At 36.8% G+C, this 20,954-nt stretch overlaps 1 protein-coding gene across 1 annotated transcript; it reads left to right on the forward strand.

Moving 5' to 3' along the window:
• Positions 1-1,485: 1,485 nt before the first annotated feature.
• Positions 1,486-20,431, forward strand: cold (coiled). The gene is made up of 4 exons (XM_090387688.1): positions 1,486-1,589; positions 7,412-7,531; positions 11,661-11,839; positions 20,306-20,431. Exons 1-4 carry the CDS (start codon positions 1,544-1,546, stop codon positions 20,402-20,404), a joined length of 444 nt encoding a protein of 147 aa, XP_090243814.1. The 5' UTR covers positions 1,486-1,543; the 3' UTR covers positions 20,405-20,431.
• The last annotated feature ends 523 nt before the right edge of the window (positions 20,432-20,954 follow it).

Here is a 20,954-nt window from a genome sequence, read left to right on the forward strand (position 1 = left end):
GAACTCCACCGATATCAATCCCGTAGCGCACTCGTGGGACACTATGGCCTCCGTAGCCGAGTGGGCAGGAGCGGGAGTGCAGTAGCACACGCTCTTTGAGTAGACTGGGGTTCAAGCCCCTGACTGCTGAATACGGTCGATCTGCCAACCCGCACTGGACCAGCGTGGCAGATTATGGTCCATTTCCCTCATCATGAATTGTTGAGGAGGCTTCCATCCTGCAGTGGGTTGATAATGGCTGCACTTTACTTTTTACTTTTTTATGGAAAGGCATATCAGGTGTCTGGATACACGAATCACCTCCATACCTGCATTGCTGGGTGCATTGCACACAGCTTGGTTGGCCATAACTCCCGAACGCTTGCGACATCTTGTTGAAGCAATGATACGTCGGATAGCTGCTGTACTGAGGGCAAAAGCAGGACCTGATTGAGGTGTATAAGGCCTTGAATAGGTTGAGCACGCTGAATTCTGATGGGATCCTTCCACTTGTTCAGATTATGAACCTAAGGGTGCATAAATTCAAATTAAGAAAGGACAGATGTAGAATAGATGTGCAGAAATTTGCCTTTAGCCAGCGGGCTAATTGCTGGAACAAACTTCCATCTGTCGTTGTGGAAATTGATAGGTTGAATAAATTTAAGGAGGAACTGGACAGGCATTTGGAGGGAATTGTGTGAATTTTTTTTTTTTTTTTTTGGCTGATGCTTCATAAGTTCATACACTTGCTTTCTTGCATCACATGCCACTACTACTACTACTACCTACGAAGTATTAGGTAGGTGGTTATAATTCAGTGATCACTTAGTGTATACATTTTCGTTTATACTCCCACATGGTCAGAGGAGTTCAAAAGATACACAGAATACTAGAAACAGCACCGTATTTAGCAATCACGGGCTTGAACCCCGGTCACTCAAAACACGTGTACTTGTGCACTATAGCGCGGGACCACTCGGCTACGTTGTATAGTCTTAGGTGCTCCGGATGTTCACGAACCTCACCAAACCTTCGAGAGCCAATGAGAAATTTACCTTTTTTTTATTTGTTCCTCTGTTTGTTGTTATAAACGAATTGGCAATGTGATAACTGTTCAGATAAGTCCCCAGGGGCTCACGTCTGGTTAGTATGGGCTTGGCACACCCAGGGTTCTCAGCTAGATATCATCATTCTTCTCTTTCTTGGTGACTCTCTCTCTCACTCAGGGTAATTCGAATTTTTTTTTTCTTTTAGCTGGTTCAGCATAAGACAGGTTTCTTGCACCGTATAGCTAATAATAATAATAATAATAATAAACTTGTCATGTTCAGTTCACGTTGCTGTAGTTCCATTCGCCTCCGCTATGTTCTGCAGTTTGTGTAAACTTTTCTTGTGTCGTTATCGCGGGTTGTTTTTGAGTTCAACTGTGTACTTTGGGTGTGTGTACGAATAAGTGGGTTTTGAAAATTAGCGAATATGATTTGATTGTACCGTATATTTGGACTTCGTGTTGAGTGTTTGAGAAGTGCTTTAAGTGCCAGTGAGTGAAATTTTACATGGAACTATGACTGTTTTTATAATATTATGTTACGCTATACTCATTACTCCAGGTAAGTTATTCATGTTTCAATTAATTTATGTCAGTGTAGGTTATGCGATTTAAAAAATAAAAACGAAATGATTATTATGTTGGCTTAATGTAGACTTAAAGTTAACCCGATTCGCGTCCTATGCATGCTGCTTTCTTATTAATTTTTTTAAATCTGAAAAACGTCAGTGGTAATTAAAATTAGGTTACATACGTTTGCTAGGGAAAAAAAAAAAAAACAACCAGTAGGGAAAACGTGCTGTTTTTCTAATTTTTAGCTCATTTTACCGAGATAAAAAAACTGAATACTACTGAAAAGTTGTTGCTCTCCTTAATCAATGAAAAAATTTAGATTCTTTAAAACCAGTCATCTGACCTAATTTAAAAAAAAAAAAATTTAAATATTCTGTGGCTAGAAGTTTTTGTTGTTATATGCTGTTATATACTCTCAAGGAGTGATTGATGAAAGTGAAATAGTTATTATTATTATTAGCCATATGGTGCAAGGAAGCCTGAGGCTTTGCTACACCTGCCAAAAATTTTTTTTTTTTTAATTACCTGAGAGAGAGAAGTAGAAGGATCACCAAGAAAGAGAAGAATGATGATAACCTATTAATATAATTAATATGTTAATTAGTTACCTATAGGTTAATTTGTCACCTATTAATTAGGTGACTAATTAATAGATTAATCACCTATTAATTATTTTAATTAAATTTCATCTTTTATATGAGTGTTTGCAATATGTCTCTCTCTCTCTCTCTTTGTATCATTCTTCTCTTTCTTGGTGATTCTCTTCTACTTTTGACTCTCTTTTTCTCAGGGTCAAAAAAAAAACTCCGGAACTTTTTTTTTTTTTCTGGTGCAGCATAAGATTCAGGCTTCCTTGCACCATATGGCTATTAATAATAATAATAATTCTGAAAACATCAATTCTGATTAAAATTAGGTTACATATGCTTGCTAGGGCTTATTGACAAATTGTGAGTTTAGTGTTTAATTCTTGCGCTAATCCCACTATTCTCTACATTTAGCATCCTCGGATTTCTCTTTGTTCAGAATAATAAAAAAATTTATCTGAAAGCAATGGAACTATCATTAGTGTGCTGTTGAACCCTTAATGGAAATCTAAGGTGCAGTTTTCTACAAACAAGGGATAAAATTGCAGAAAAAATTCTACAAAAAGTGTATGGTGTGGGAAAATAAATATTATGTGGGAATGTGGGAAAATAAATATTATTTTTTTCTTATTGCTGCTTTCTTTGTGGTTAGACTGCTAGCTTATTAGTTATTCCTTGTATATATACAAGATGGTTATAATTAAACTACATCACCTTTAAGACCTGCAGACTGAAAATAGCTAATCAGACAGAGTTTAGAACAGCTGTTAGTTTTGTAATGCAAAAATTATAATGAAAAAATATTAATTCTGTGAAGTGCCTCTAGCAGAAAATCATACTTGATAAAAGAATTATGTTAATTATACTTCAATGATATGTCTGCAGAAGAGCTGATAAACAGGATGCAGAAATTCACCATGAGACTTGTATTGTGAAGGATCATGTGTTGTTAATATAGCTCTATTTAAACATTGCTTAATTCTCTGTGCTGTGTAGTATTTTTGTGTGAATTTTTATATAAAAAAGAATTATATATTTACATATACTTTGTCACGTTAGTTTGTTGATAATAATATTAATATATTACTAGGGGACTTCGTACCCCGCTCGCTTTGCTCGCTAACCTCCACACACTTTTCTATGTAAAATGTAGGGGTATGATGGAGTAAGTCAAATCTTTTCTACGTAAAACTGTTGAAGCGCACTGATCGATATCTAATCAGGAAATGACATATTTAATTATTTATCTGTACATTTGTAGTGACGTAATTGCCCCGCCCAATTGTACCACATGACCCGCATCCCTCTTCTCCAGTTGGCTAACCCACCACGTGGCATTCTCAAGGTGGAATAAATATCACTATGTAATTATTTACTTGCATTTTCATAGGTCACTTAGGAAAAGGCTGTTTGCTTTGGGTTCCATAATGCATGAGGAATATTGTTGTATCCAAAAGAACAGGACTAAAATATTTACCAACTATACAAAAATTTAATATATTTACAAATTACTAAACTATTTACAAATATACAAACCATATCAGGGCCCTTCATCAGCTGACATTACAATGGAACATCAAATGATGCTGGGCGTGGCCATGTAATAGACAGTGAAGCATGTGCACAAGGTTGGTGAATGTTATGAAGGCAGTTGTCTTTCAGTGGAAGACGACAATAATTATTTGTCTGCACATTTGTAGTGACGTAATTGCCCTACCATCTTCTCCCATTGGCTCGAATAAATATCACTAGGAGGAAAACTTTTTTAATGTATAGAGAGATTTTTGATTTGATTTGATTTTGGGTTTATTGGCGCAAAAACAACTAAGGTTATACTGCGCCAAGAAACGATTAAAATAACATTAAAGTTAAATTCTGGTAACCTTTAAAAAGGTTACCTCGTCAAATTGTTATTTATATATGTGGGTATATATTAATCGCTTTTAAAAATTTAAAAACTGCCGACACGTGGTCGTTGTCTGATAAAATCCGACTGAGTGTATAAGGCTCAGTCGGATGAGTAAAAGCGGTAAAATGTATATTGCGAACATGGGTAAAAAGGACGCAATCTATTAAAATATGCTGTACAGTTAAAACGGTGTCGCAAGACTCGCACATAGGAGGGTCATCCGCCCTCAGCAGAAAAGAATGTGTCAGATGACTGTGACCTATGCGGAGTCGAGCAAGAACAACTTCCTCACTCCGATTCCTGCGCAGACCAGACTGCCAAGTTTGTAATACAGGCTTTATTTGATATAATTTATTTGTTCTCTGTCTGTGCCACAGTTCTTGCCATTGGGAATGTATCTTTTTGCGTATTATTTGCCTGTAGTCTGTATAGGGGACTGACAGGCAACGATTATGAGTGGGTGTTGCTGATTTGGCTGCAGCGTCAGCCAAATCATTTCCCTTTATCCCAATGTGGCTAGGAATCCAGCAGAAGCGGATATCAAACTTGCATTCATGAAGAGAATGTCTCTTCTGCTGAACCCGACAAAGAACTGGATGAGAATTATGTCTCGTAGATAATAAAGCCTGTAATACACTCAAAGAATCGGAATATATTATTGACCTTTGGAATTGACAAGTTCGAATGTGATCCAAGGCTAGCTCTATTGCATACAGCTCTGCAGTGTATATGCTGGATTCGGGAGGAATCTGCTGAGATATTATGGTGTCCGGAAAGACAACAGCAGATCCTACGCATGATTCAGACTTCGAGCCGTCTGTGTAAACGGGCAGGAAGTCTGAGTACTCAGCTTGGTGTGCAGAGTAGAGCTGCTGGTAGACAGATGATGAGGTCTCAGACTTTACCCATTTCTTAAGGGAAAAGTCGCACGGTGGGGGATGAGCATGCCAGGGTGGAGTAGGTTCTTTTGGTGTTTGTGCCACCTTGTCTACCATGATGTTAAACTCTCTGATTAGCTCTTGGGTATAGAGAGATAATGATATCTACAGAAATAAATAAACGTTGGTACATTCTGTAAGATCCTTTTGATACAGATACATCTAGGGCTTTAGTGAACTGAACTCAGGTAGAGTGAGTATTCTGGGTTTTTCAGTCCACAGACATGAACTGTTGCTTGGATATATGTACTGCTAGACCCTGTATGTCAAACTTTTAATTAAAATACTATAAAACTGGCAGACTGTGGCCTGAGTAGCTTACATGCCAAAAATTCGCAAGCACAGATCTTGTATTTGCTCCAAATAAAATAAAAAAAAATTGACTATGTAAAGTTAAATTATACACCACTATCAGTAAACTTAAGGATTGCTACTAATGCTTCTGCAAAACAGTGTGACACATCAGCAGTCCTGTATGCACAGTGGCAGAGACAATATGGTATTAATGGAGGACAGGTGCATGTAGGCTGTCATTACAGTTTTATCCATTTCCTTTCAGTGGGGTGTATCTCTCTCCAGAAATTCACTAACATGTGTGACAACTGTATGTCATGCCTATAAGTGTACAGATAGCCTGCTCATCACCATAAAGGAATAAAAAAACCCAAAGGATAATCCACGCACAGAAGAAAATGTCTTGAGATCATTGATCTGCTCTAATGACATTGACAGTTGATTCAATATGACATTTAATAGTGTGACCAGGGAGCAGTTGGATGGTGTATGTAGACCCTCGATTGAGGTCATTAGTTCACCTACTCCATCATCCATGACAGATTGCAGTACACGAAGTTCTGCACAAAGTGTGTTCTCGAGTATCTCGACAATGAACACAAACTTTCCTTGTAGCTACATAGTTATAAGTGAGATGTGGCGCAGGCACTTTGAACCAGAGAGTAAGTACGTGAAGCAGAAACATTACTCATTACTACAGCCAAAGAAATTCAAGATTTTCAAAAACATTTGAATCTTTATGCACATTATTCTTTGACTTATAGTGACTGCTACTTTTTCTATTTCCTATGTAGAGATGAAACAGGCACCTCACAAAATTATGCACAAATCCATCTTAAAGCTGAACTCTGATGTGCCCTCAAAAATAAGACACCAGATGTTTGACTGACAATATCATTTTGTTGCATGACCGTGTGTGACCACACACAAATCCACACATGCTGGCAATCATTCAGAAGGGTGTCATCACTGGGGCACGATTGAGCAGATTTGTCACCTTGTGATTTTCATGTTCTTGGAAGACAAGAAAATGATTTGACAGGATGTCAATTCCATGCAGATAATGAAGTGAAGGAGGTCATCAAACAGTTTTTCAGTTAGCAACAAAAAAGACTTATGAGCAGGGCATAAAAAAATTCATATGAAATTTGACATTCCATTTGAAAGTTACACAATGGCAAAATGTTTTTGAAAAATAAGGTACATTAAAAATTCTTATGATTCTCCCTCACATCCTGTAATTATGAATGAATTTATGTCATATATACGATCCCAGGGACTCACATTTGGCACACCCTGGGTCCTGAGCTGGATATCATCATTACTCTCTTTCTTGGTGATTCCCTTCTCTCTCTCTCTCTCTCTCTCTCTCTCTCTCTCTCTCTCTCTCTCTCTCTCTCTCTCTCTCTCTCTCTCTCTCTCTCTCTCTCTCTCTCTCTCTCTCTCAGGGTTACTCAGAATTTTTTTGGCTGGTGCAGCATAAGCTTCCTTGCACCATATGGCTAATAATAATAAAATAATAATAATATTGCCGATCGGGCTAGCTGGGTAGGTAAAGTGCCTGCCTGGCAACCCAAAGGTCGCGGGTTCAATTCCCGCCTCGGGCTGGATATCCCGGCCACGATACACGAAGGAAGCAAGAAAAAAAAAAACTGGTTCCTTCGTGTATTGATCACATCATATGAAATAAATAAATAAAATAATAATATTTGCTCACAATATTTTGATTTATTGGCTGGTCAGTTATTTTTCATTTGTTAGGCCTCCATAGCCGAGTGGTCAGAGTGGGAGTGCAGTAGCACATGCTCTTTGAGTAGACCAGGGTTCAAGCCCCTGACTGCTAAATACAGTCAATCTGCCAACCCGCACTGGACCAGAATGGCAGATTATGGTCCATTTCCCTCAGCATGAATTGTTGAGGAGGCTTCCATCCTGCAGTGGGTTGGTAATGGCTGCAGTTTACCTTTTTTATGCACCATTATTGAATAGCTTACAAGTATATTAATGTTTACTATTACTCATGAAACGTTCAGTTAAGGGGGGAAAAAAGCAAATAAAATGTTATTTTTTATTATACATTTAGTTTGGCCTTTGGAGTGCTATGTTTGTGTAAATCAGGATGGAAATAATGACAAATGTATAAAAACCATCAAGACTTGTGATAGTGAAGAAGACAGATGTCGTTCTGAAATTAGATGGGGAAGTAAGTATAGTGGCTGTTTTCATTTTTGACACAAACTTATTTCTTACATATTTTTTCTTAAAATTTTTTCTTCACAAAACTTTTCCATTTTAATCATAAGGCACTGCTTATTGCCATTCCTATTTATCACAAACTAAATTTGACTGTGTTTCTAACCTTATCTCCCCCCCCATCAATCTGTAACTTCAGAAGAATAACTCTGTTTTCTAACAGTCGTATTAGCAATATAATGTCATGGCAACAATATCTTTACATGCTGCATGATCTAAGTATTTTGATATCGAAAAAGTAAATCTGTATGTTAGCTAAAATAGTCATATTAATAATAATATCATTGTAAATTAGATAATCTGTGCAATTGATATTTATTGTATTAATCTCTAATGACAGCCATTATTATTCATTACACTTCAACTGTTATGTATTGTAATTAACTCCTAACTTCAGGAATTATATGTTGTAGTTCAGCTATCATCTATTGCAATTAACTACTAACTTAATTTAACAGAACATTGTAATTCAGTTGATGTAATTAACTTGTAACTATTATTCTAACCTTCCTCTGTGGGCTTGGTGACAAGAAACAAGTGTATTTTTGAAATGTCGCCAAGTTATTTCAAAGTGTGTGTTCAATTTAATTACAGTATTTCAATAAAACACCTTAATCTGATACATGATATATCGGTGTGGCTTAATTCTTTCTCATTGATAAATAGTTGCATGCTCCTCTTCCATTTAATTAAACCAATATATAACTCATTAATGGAAGATCAAAATTTATGAGTATCCACTTACCTATTGAATACCTTTCTAGCATAGCTTCAGGGTGCAGGCATTAAGTTAACAAATAAGAACCAAAAATCATCATGAAGATCTTTGTTGTATAGAAAACTGTTAAAATACATTGTCCTGATAACTATGAACATTAAACCTTTTTTTTTTTCTCTCATCCAACTAAATACAGTAAACCCCCGCTATTCGCGGTATCTGTATTCGCGTATTCGCGATCGCCGATTTAATATAAAATGAAACCTAAAAAATGTGAATTTTAAAGCGCCGTGAATATTTTCTGCCATAAAAAAACATGGGCGTGGCTAAAATGATCTTTCCCGGTCAAAACAGCGCTCAGTGGGTGGGGGAGAGGGGTGACAAAATTGCGAGCGTGGATGTTTCTCGCTAATCCTTGTTCAATATGTGTTATGCGCTTGTTATGGAAGGTTTCGTCGTTTGCTTTTAATTGGTTCCTTCACTATGACAATGCAGTGCATTGTCATAGTGAAGGAACCAATGACTTTGCCCTTTTTCAGGTAATTTATGGTAGATTGCATCTCAACCATTTTAATGGCACTTCATGATAGTAGGCTGCATTAACAGTGAATTGCAGAATGAATTCTGTCTGATAACACCATTCCCCCCCCCATCAAGAAATGCAAGTAATGTGTTTAATAAGTGTTCACTCAAATAAGTGTTCACTCAAAGCAGACTTCCACTAGACTGGTATGTAACAACAGAGCCATGCCGAGGGTGAGGCGAACGAGGCTCTTGCCTCAGATTAAAAGCTGAAAGGGGTGCCAAAGAAAGAGTAAATAATTGCTAACGTTGCCATGATTAACAGTAGGGTGCATTTTTTTATTCTTGTCTCAGGTACTAAAATGGCTCGGCATGGCCCTGTGTAACAAGATTAAAACTTGGTGTAATGCATGCTCAAAAGATATTGTAAACTCCGCTCTCTACATCTTTAAGAATTATAGGATCATTCACTGAACTTTTTAATTGAACTTTAATGTTGTAACCTTTATTGTCTAAGTTATGAAATATAAAATTTCCCTCTATATTTTAAAAATTGAAATATAAGAAATTGCTTTATATATATATTAGATAGTATGAATCAGAGCTGTGCTACTCAACTGTGTTGTCAGCTTCAGGAAGGAAAATCGTTTTGAATATTTTCGTTTGATTCTTTTAATTGCGTTAATTTGATTTTTAATTGTTTTAAATTGATTTGTATTGTGTTAAATTGATTATTTAATTATTTATTTTTTACTCTAATGTACCGGTAAGTTTGCCGATTTTTTCGTTTTTTTCCGTTTTAATTTCTGGAGGGTATCATACGGAAGGGTTCTACGCACTATATTGAGGTATACTCCTCTTATTATTTTACTATTATTTATATATATATATATAATTGTTTATTGGCATCCAGTAAAACAAGGGCAATACTCTGGCACAGCCAAGACAGAGGATTTACATAAATTAAATGATAATAATAACATATGAAATAAATAAATGTGGCTTTAAGAAAGGAATAAAATAAAGTAAAAATGTAACAAACTCAGTGAAACAGGAGATATCAAGTCTGTGTGCAAAAGTTGGAAGTTTAGCATTTAACAGTCTGATGTGAAAATATTCCGCAAACTTGATTAGACTGAAGGGCTAAATTTTCAAATGAAAGACCAGATTAGTGGTGCAAAGTGGAATTAAGATAGGATATAGATGGCAAAATATTTCCATATGGATTTGATCATTACATAAATGATCGTGTTGATGTAATGATCAAATCTATTATGGAATGTTGAAAATTTGTAAAAATTAAAACTAATATTTACAGTCAAATCAAATTAATATTTACATAAATGCTTGTAAATATTAATCTGTTCTTATTTTGATATGGTTGCCTAACATTAGAATGAAATTATTGTCAGAAATCAAATATGAATTTTAAAAAAATCATTAAAAAATACTTCATTACTCCTTTTTTTTTTTTTTTTTTTTTTTGATGCAGTAATATCTTCTACATCTATTTATATTATCACTTGATTCAGTTTCAGCAACCCAGAATTTTAATGTTTGAAAGCCCAAATCAGATGCAATTTTATTTGGGCTTACAACGCTTTAAAACCCTTTTTTCTACTCCATCTATTATAAACGGTATTTATAGTTACTTGGAAATGCAGATAATAGGTGGCAGCACTTACTAAAAGATTTTGGAAATGTTCATCCATAAGCGGAGACATTATTTGAAATGTACTTGCAACTACCTTGAAAAAATGTATATATGCAAACATATGTATTCCTCAGGGCCCACGGACAAAAAAGTATATATACATATGTACCCTGGAAAAGAGATTAAACAGACTCCTCTGAAAGGGCAATCTTGCTTGCTTTGTATTTAAAAGCTAAGGAACTGCTGCAATAGCCTGTTTCAGGACTTCTTGGTCTTTCATCAGATTGCTTGTATCCTCCATTGATAAGTTTACAGTAAAAGCAAAGTTGTTTAATGTATGCTGCAATGGAAACAAGAAGTTTGTTCTGCAGTAAGCATTAAGACCATTTATTACTTACCCACCCACAAAAATAAAATTCTGAAGTTCTGACATCATAGAACACATGGCAACTTACATAAAACAGTGAAAAACAGCTTCATTTTCACAGTTTTTATCAGGAAAATTACTAACATGATGGACCAGTATATGTTCTGAAATGGGCTGTTACAACAGTGCAGCACCTCAGATTACTTTTTCATTAATGCCATTTGTTCAAAAGTAGTGCAATATCAAAGCAACTCATGGAAACATGAAGCTTGTTCTGATGTCAGTGTTATACTATGCAGTTTAAATTCTACCAGCTATAAAAACACAAGAAAGAGTTGTGTCTTTGTATTTTTCTTAATTTTTAAATAGCCAACTAACATAAGCTGTTTTATAATTTTGAAGAATTTATTCTCTATATACAAATTTGTTATTTAGAGGCAACACCTGTTAACAGCTCACAATTATGCAAATACACTCCCATCATACTCTTTATATGTAAGATAACAAAATGCATTTTCTTTTTAGACATTGCACTTTTTTTTTATTGCAGTTATATTGAACAGCACCACAGGTTAAGAAACACTGTTTTGGAAGTCAGCAGAGTGTTTTTAATAATTTAAATTTCAATATGGTGCAAATTAATTGTGCTTATATAATATCAGAGGTCCATTTGCTAATTAGTTTTAATCATGTGGGTGTAATTGGAAATTAATGCATTAAAAAAAAAAAGACTGAATTAATCTTTTTCTGCAAAATTGTAGGATCATATCAAAATTATGTGTGTCATAATAGAAATAATATTTCTTTTAACCATTTAGGCACTCCTTATTGGGCACCATCTGGTGAAAAGCAGTTTTACATTTCTAAGTCATGTTCAACAGAACAAAAATGTGAAGATGTTATTCAGAATTATAGCAGAAGATGTGATCGAATATGGTACAATGACTGGGAGTGTGCAGAATGCTGCCTTGGTGATAGATGTAATTATTATGTTACTGTAAGTAATATTGATCTCAATATTTTATTTTTATTGAATATACTGTCTTTAACATTAAGTATATAATATTGGTGTAGGTACACCATAGTTTACCCATAAATTTAAACTACATATGTAGTTTAAAAGGCATCGTTTTAATTGTATCTCATGTAGTTAATTACCTAAACCCATAAGAAATTATGCTTTGTGCATTTCGTCTTCTAATATATTAACATTAAGTAGATATGCTGACTGTAGGCACTAGGTTTTACCTGATCATTTTTAGCTTGTTCAACAAATATTAACTTTTTAGTAGACAGATTGGAATTGAAAGGTATTTTAAGTTTCCTGGGAGTGAACAGAATGGTTTTAAAGAGCAAAAAGAAATTAGGATTGATATGCAGTGTGCACATATCCTCATAGAACAAATATAGGATTATATTTACTGTGTCATCCAGTCATGGTTGGTACTCTTTTTTTTTTCTTTTTTTTTTTCATGCCATATATCAGTAATTTATAGTCTGAAGGTAACAAAAAAAAATCTGGGTGGGGAAAAAAGAATGTATTTAGAATGTCTAAGAGCAATTCTGGTATTTCTTTCAAATTAACTAAATAAACTACAACACTTTTTTTTCTCTATTTTTACCTCCTACATAGTAATAAAAGAGTATGACAAATTCAGATTGCTGTGTAAAAAAAGTGTGCACCATTTGCACTCCCTACGTGATAGATGTACTACACATCAATAGTTGGAAAACTGATAAGAATAGCATAAAAATGATTTTACATAACCAAGTTCATTAACTTTGTTACTATTAGTATTAATAGTGGCAAATGATGCAAGAAAGCAAGCTTATACTGTATTGGCTAAAAAAAAACATGCCAACACTTCCCATATCACCTCTCAATCCCTTCTAATAATTTGTCTAGTTTTTCCCTGAATTTATCGAAACTACCCACCTCTAAATGCCAGAAGAGAGTTCCTTGGTTGAATTTGTCTCCTCATGTAGTTTGAGCAAGAGGAAGGATTCCATTGACATTGAGTTTACTCAATCCATTTAAAGCCTTAAATATCTCAGTCAGCTCTTCTTGCAGGTGCCTAGTCTCCACGCACTGCAGTTTGCAGAAATTCAACCTGTCCCAATAAGAGTACCATCTTGTTCTTTTCACTAATTTCGTTGCTCTTCTGTTCACCCATTCCAACAAATTCACATCCTTCCTGAAATAAGGCCAGACCTGTATACAGTACTGAAGTTGTGACCTGACTTGCATTATACAACTGGATAATTACCTCCTTATCCCTGCTGGCAAAATTTCTATATATCATTAACAAAACCTTATGTGAGTTGCCTTAGCAGCCTGTCTGCACTACTCAGAGAACTTCATATCTGACCGCACAGTTACCTCAGATCTTTTTCATTCTCGAACTCCCTGAGTGTGCTCATGCATGGTACGTTAATCTGGGTTTACTGTTCCCCATATGAAATATATCTATATTTGTCAATATTAAACTTAAATTGCCACTTCTCAGCCCACTGCCTAATTTTTGAGATCTTGTTGAAGTAGTATACCCTACTTCAACATGTGATTAACCAGCCTTTGTATCACTGGCAAACTTAGACATTAAGCCTGATATACCTTCATCAATATCATTAATAAATATAGAAAACAACAATGGGCCCGGCACTGAACCCTGGGGGGACTCCACTAATAATAGTAGTTCAAGAATAGTACCCCTTGATGACAAGTCTCTGTCTTCTTCTACTCAAGCCGACCGGACTAGCCGGGTGGGTAAAGTGCCTGCCTGGCAACCCAAAGGTCGCGGGTTCGAATCCCGCCTCGGACTTGGATCAAAGTACTGCAAAAACCTTGGGAGGTGCATTATGGCCACAGAAGTTGATGCGCCAATAACTACCAAAAAAAAAAAAAATATATATATATATATATCTTCCACTCAATCCAAAGTTACTACTATAGATTGAGTGGAATTCAACCTTCTACCCTTTATCCATAGTAGTAACTTGCACTTAATGCTACACTGCTCCAATCTGTATAGCAATCTTTTATGTGCAACAGTATCAAAAGCTTTTCTGAAATTTAAGTGTATGATGTCAAAATTATATTTTGCATCCAGTTCTTTTGTTACTGCATCATAGTATTCGATAACATTAATTTAAGAAGATCGTCCTTAACAAATCCATGATTTGACTGCAGTATAATTGCATTCCTGTTTAGATCGTACTGCATTACTTCTTTAACCGGTGACTCAGTTATTTTCTCTAGAAGTCAAGCTACCAGGTCTGTAATTATTCATATCACCCTTTGAGAATTGGAGATAATTTTCACATCTTCAGTCCACAGGCAACGCCCCTGAATCCAAGGATGCCCTCATAATCATGGATAAAGGTTTTCTTACATCTTTTACAGCCTCTTTTAATATAATTGGGTAAGTGCCATCTATCCCAGGTGCCTTTTTTGATGTAGAAAGCATTCAGGTCTAACTCAGTGGCACCCAGATAGCTGTAGATGGCATGCATCCACTTCAGTTTATTACTTGAAGAGATTTTCTGTCAGCCTTCCCACAAATATTAACTCATCCAATGCCATGATATACACTGTGCTGCCACTTTATTAGGTACACCTACCTAGTAGCATGTTGACCCTCCTTTAGCCTTCAAAACAGCCTGAATTTTTCTAGGCATTTATTGAACAAGATGCTGAAAACGTGCAGGAATGGAGTACCATGCAGACATGAGTGTATCACGCAGTTCCTTGAGATTCGACGGAGGTGTGGGCCTGCAGCAAACAGCCCTCTCCAGCTCATCCCAAAGATGTTCAATAGGATTGAGATCTGTGGACTGAGCGGGCCACTGCAGCAAAGAAAAGTCATTGTCATGTTCCTGGAACCATTCCAGAGTGGTTCGGGCTTTGTGCACCGGCGCATTATCCTGCTAGAAGTAACCATCTGACTGAGGATAAACTGTCAACATGAACGGATGCACTTGGTCAGCAACGATGTGGCATTCAGACGTGAATCTATGGGTATCAATGGACCCAAAATGTGCCAAGAAAACATTCCCCACACCATAACACTGCCCCTGCCACCTTGCACAGTAGTCATCAGACATGACGGGTCCATGGATTCATGTTGTTTTCACCAAATTCTGAGCATTCCATCAACATGATGCATCAGGAACTTTGACTTGTCAGACCAAACAACTGTTTTCCAGTCCTTGATAGTCCAGTGCTGGTGTTGCTGTGCCCACAGGAGGCGTGCTCTCTCTTGTTCTTCATTGATAACAAAGGTATGTGATGTGGCCATCGGCTGTTGTAGCCTTCGCAACAAAGTGCAACTAGTTGTTCATTGCGATATTTTGTTCTGCACACCAAGGTTGTATTCTGACGTGATGTGGGATATTGTGGCCCATCTGTTTACTTGCACAATTCTAGTCATCCTCCTCTGACCTCTCTCATCAACAAGCGATTTTCTTCCACAGGAGTGCCATTGAGAGGATGTTTCCTGTTCGTTGCACCATTCTCAATACACCCTTGAAACTGGTGTGTGAAAAGTTCAGGAGAACTGCCATTTCAGAGATACTTTGTCCAGCACGTCTTGCACCTACTACCATGCCGCGTTCGAAGTCCATTAGATCACTCCTTTTCCCCATTCTTGCTATGGTTTGTATGCTTAACTGAGACTAGAAAGGTTGTTCTGGTGCATTTATATCCACAACTGTGGTCGTGTGACTTGCAACGTTGTGGGACAAACCATTTGTGTGCACAGCAGGGTTGTACCTAATAAAGTGGCAGCACAGTGTATGTTAGGATAGTTTATTGTTTGGGGTTACTTGGTGTGTCTGCTATTTTGATCATAATGTACTGGTTCATATGGAAGTAGATATAATTTTTTGTCATGTAGTTTGTCTGTACAAAAGTGTTAGTGAGCTGGTTTACTTGTTGTGCTTGATGAAAAACCCAGAAAAAAAAAAAAAAAAGAAAGGTTAGAATTATATATAAAATAAAGATACTGGATTTAAAAACCATTTACAACTGCATTCTTGGTGTACAAAACAGTTTATTATATGCCTTTATCATATGCATAAATCAAATGCATTTCAGAGAACACTTCTTTTCCTTCTTCTGAGACAAATAGTTAGCAGGAGGAACCTACATATTTACATATCCTTTCCAGATAGGATGTGGCCACAAATCAATATTTATTGTTCATAAAAATTACAAACCACAATTATGCATGTTTTGACATGCCTTGCATGTGCCAACTGAAAATCCATATTTTCAGCTCCGTAAGATAACAATTCCTTTCAACCACTATATTAGAAATAAAGATGGAATAAAGAATTCCCTCTAGTTCTGAGGGAATTAAAGAATCATTTTATATTGGCACATATGAGATATACCGCATTTCCCCATGTATAAGATGCACCTTAATTTTGGGGCCCGAAATTTGAAAAAAAATGTATTACATAAAGTTATTGAACTCAAGTTTTATTCATCATAAAATTCATATAACTCCCCATCACTGTCAAAACTCCCATTCATTAGCTTGTCCTCATCTGTGCCTGATGACGAATCACTGTCTTCATATATTGCCTCGTCCTCAGTTCCATCTATGGCATTTGAAATGCCACACTTCTTAAATGACTTGACAACGATTTCAATCTTGATATTATCCCAGGATCTTTTCACCCAGGTACAACCTTCTCGTATAGTTGGTTTCTTCACTCTTCCTGCTGGCGTCAAATTGTCCCCAGAAGACTTCATCCATTGGTTCCATTTGTTCTCTTATGGCAGCTTTGAAGGGTTTGTTAATGCTGACATCAAATGGTTTGAGCTGGGATGTCAAGCCTCCAGGTATGACGGCAAGTTTTGTTTTTTGCCCTGCAGCAATCTTCTTTGTGTTTTTTGTTATGTGTGCCCTGAACTGATCAAGCACCAATAGGGCAGGTTTGCGTAAGAGCCCAGCTGGTTTCCTGCTCCAAACTAGATCTTCGCCCCATCCTGATCCATCCAACCCTTGTCATGTACGTGGACAATCACTCCTCGAGGAATGTCTTCTTTTGGCATTGTTTTGCATTTGAAAATCAGCATAGGAGGCAGCTTGGTTCTGTCGGCACAACAAGCTAGAACAACTGTATAATGGCTCTTTTCATGTCCACTTGTCTTCACAGTTACAGTTTTCACCCCCTTCTTATCACCAGTTCTGTTACTTGGGACATAAGATTGAAGAGGGACTTCGTCCATATTTGCAATCTATCCCAACTCAAACTGATGTTTGAGTTGGGGCAGATTGCAAATATTCTGTCATCATTTTGTCATTCAATGCGACATTGAATGACAAAATGATGAAATTCAAGGACCTTCTGCTCATAGCTTTCAGGCATCTTTTAGGCAAGTCTGGTGTGTGTACGCATGCTTAGTCCATTCCGTTTCATGAACCTGAAGCACCAATTGTGTCCTCCTTTGAAATCAGTAACTTCTTTTTCATCAGCAATTCTTCTTGCCTCATGCTGAACCATCTTTGTGGACACAGGAATTCCAGTTGCCCTTTGCTCTTCAATCCATATCTTCAATTCCCTCTCTAAATCAGGCCATTTTGCTGACTTGCCTCTCATGGCCTTCTTCTGCTGTGTCGTTTTCAGTAGAGTTTCTTCTTCCCGTAGCCAGTCTCGGATTGTTTTCTCAGTTGGAGGAGGACCAAACTTACGTTCAGCAGCACAATTTCCATTCACTTTTGCAAACTGGATCACTTTTAACTTGGATTCAGCACTGTACGAAAATCTTTTCTTAGCCATTTCTGGGCAGAACGTGGCAAAACGTAACCTAATATACCGGTAACAAGTACGAAACAATGAGCGCAAAGACAACAAGCATGAAAAGCAGGAAATGCAAGTAAAAAAATCTACAACCACTATATAAGATGCGCCCAGTTTTTAGACCCCAAATTTTTCGAAAAAGGGTGCGTCTTATACATGGGGAAATACGGTATATCAAAAAAAAGACAAGCATAAATTTCCTTTGATGTAAATCAGATTTATATAATAACTCAGATTTTATAAATGTCATCACATTTTTTCATTATCACATTTAACATTTTTGTTCCACTCTGAAACTTATTCAGTTCTATGATAATTTGTTGGTTATATGAGGTACATTCAAAAAGTTTGCGGGGGTTTTACTCTAAATGTTCATTGAGCGAACAGTTGGGCTAACTAACCTAATTGCCTTCAAAGTAACTTCCTTCTGTGTGCGCGCGTGCACACACACACACAACATTTGCTCCATCGGGCTTCCCAATCTTTGAAATATTCTTTAAAAATTATGTTTTTTAGCATATATAGGGTGTAGATTTCCTTGATATCCACTGTAGCAAAATGAAGACTCCGAAACCTCATTTTCAGTTTAGGGAACAGCCAGAAGTCAGACTGTGCAAGTCCAGGGGAGTAGAAAGGTTGACTCATGACTGGCTGATTTTTTTTTTTTTGCAGTCAAGAACTGTTATCACTGTGTGACTGGGCACATTGTCATGGTGCAGGATGCAACCGTCCTTTGCCTCACATTATTGTGTAAATGTGTCAAAACCTCAACGTAGTAAGAGCAGTAATGCTTTCCCCCCCCCTCCAGTCAAATTCGTGGTGCACTGGTTCTCTCACTTTTATGTGTGCTGGCCAATTTACCAACTTCCAGTCAGCACACACACGGGGCCACCTCCTCTCAACCGCCCGAACCTTGCTAACTCGCGCCTGGACACACTCCAGCTCTGCAGATGAAAGGCGCAAAGAGATCACCAGAGTCAAAGTAGACCTTACGAGGTGTGGCTACCCCATCGATGTCTTTAACAGATGTGATCTACAAGCACGCGACAACGTGACGACCAACAGCAACACCAACAGTGACGAGTCTTCCACGAGGGCATTCATCCCATACTACCCCAACCTGTCACAGCAGATCGGTAGAATCCTAAGATCGCATGGGGTGAAGTGCATCCAACTCCCAGGCAAGAAACTGCGTTCTCTCCTTTCCAACATAAAAACACCTGTCCCCACCCTTCTACAGAGTGGTGTGGTCTATCGCATCTCTTGCCGTGACTGCACGAGCTGCTACTTTGGAGAGACTGGTCGTCGTCTCGAGAAACGCCTCTCAGAACATAAAAAGGGCGATCCGTTTGGCGGATGTAGAACACTCAGCTATTGCCGAGCATGTCTGGACAACCCACCACGACATCGACCCACACCGCGATGTTGTGGTTGTAGACAAGTCCCACCATTACTTAAGGCGCACCTGGTTGGAATCGTTAAGTATAAAATGCTCGGATACCTCGTTGAACAGGAACAGTGGTTGTCAACTTAACCCCATCACAGAAGCAGTAATTCTGTCCATAGACAAACGCTGGCCACGTCACCACCATACGTCACAGCCACAAACATCAACAAACAATTAACCACGTGTCTCACGCACCATCCTGGCAGTGCATCTCTATTCTAACTGCCATTCAAAGTATTTTAATCTGATGAAGGCTGCCACCCAGCCGAAAGCTAATTCATTTATCATAATTTTAATGCTCTGTGTAACAAAAATAAGATAAATAAATTATGAATCCAGAGCACACAGGCGTGTTTTATTATGGTTCTCTCATTTTATGTGCCATTTGAATGATTCCACCTTGGTCTCTGGGTTGTATGCAAACACCTAACTCTCATACCCAGTGACTACTTTTCTTAGGAAGCTCAGATCCTGAGTAGATTTTTTGAATAAATCACCTGCAGTGGCTTTCCTACAGTCCCTTTGATCATCTGACAGAAAGCATGGCACAAACTTTGCACATGTGCAATGCATCCCTAAATCTTGTGTCAGGACTCTGTGTGTGTGTGTGTGTGTGCGCGTGTGCTGAGCCTGCAGACAGTCCAACTTCATGAGTAACCTCAGCAACAGTCATTCGCCTATCATTTTGTGCAAGTTCCTTCACTTTCATGACATTTTCATTTTTCTGTGACATTAAAGGGTGTCCACTACAAGGTTTATCTTCCAGTGTTTTTTGTCTGTTTTTATAAAATATTAAACCGCACATAAACTGCTGTTTTTTTTTCAAAGCATCATCCCCATAAGCTTTCTATAATTCTTGAAGTCTCTGCAGCACTTTTCTCAAATTTAAAGTTGTTAGTATGATATCAAACTGCAACATTCTTCAATCAATCAGTGACACATGAATGAAGTGGTCAAGCCAGTTCCTACTTGACATGTATACACACTGGGTGAACATCGTTGCCCCTTGATGAAATGTCGTAGCAAGCCAATTAAATACCAGCATGCAATTCCGGGAACTTTTGGAAAGTACTACATGCTTATTTGTTATTGATTATTCTCCTAACAAATTGTTTCTTTTAAATGGGTTGAAAAAGAATATAAAAATTTTAATTTATGAATTAAAGAATGTAAAAATAAGTAATTTTTTATTTTCATATTTTCTAGCTCACTGGATTAAATCTGAAGCCAAGTAAAATTACTGTCATTGTTCCTGTATGTATGTTGATGCTAATAAGAATGTTTCTGCGACAGATATTCCAATGAGAATCTTTACTATGCTTTACATATATAAAGGAGAATTTTATGAACAGTGTGCATCAGAAATACTGGGATTTTTGTCAAGGTTTATTAAGTGTCAGGTAACTAGACATCAGCTAAAAAAAAAAAAAAAATACCTGTTTGCTGTACATTTTGGTTTATAACTGCAACAAGCACTGCAGTTTGCAATACATTTTTATTTTGTGCAGCCATAAGAATATTACATCTGTTTTTTTTATATCATATTTTTTATGCATTATGCACAAATAAAATAGACTATTGATGTTTTTTTTGGTATAATTTTAAGAACTTCATTTTTTTGACTTATTTTGAAGAAGTCGTTAATTGTGGTAGTTGGATTTTTTTTTTTTTTTTTTTTTTGTATCTTGTAATGAAAATTGTATATTTAAGAAATCTATTCCAGATTGTGTTCAGAATTTTACTTAATATATTTTAGTATGAAGTAATGCCTCCCAGTTTTAATTGTGATGGAACTTGTATAGTTGACTTATTTTCCTTTTTCTTTCTTTCTTTTTTTTTTTTTTTTTTGTTTATT

This window comes from Mastigoproctus giganteus, chromosome 13 (assembly GCF_048544385.1).
Source record: "Mastigoproctus giganteus isolate SK-2022 chromosome 13, ASM4854438v1, whole genome shotgun sequence".
Lineage (NCBI taxonomy): Eukaryota > Metazoa > Arthropoda > Arachnida > Uropygi > Thelyphonidae > Mastigoproctus > Mastigoproctus giganteus.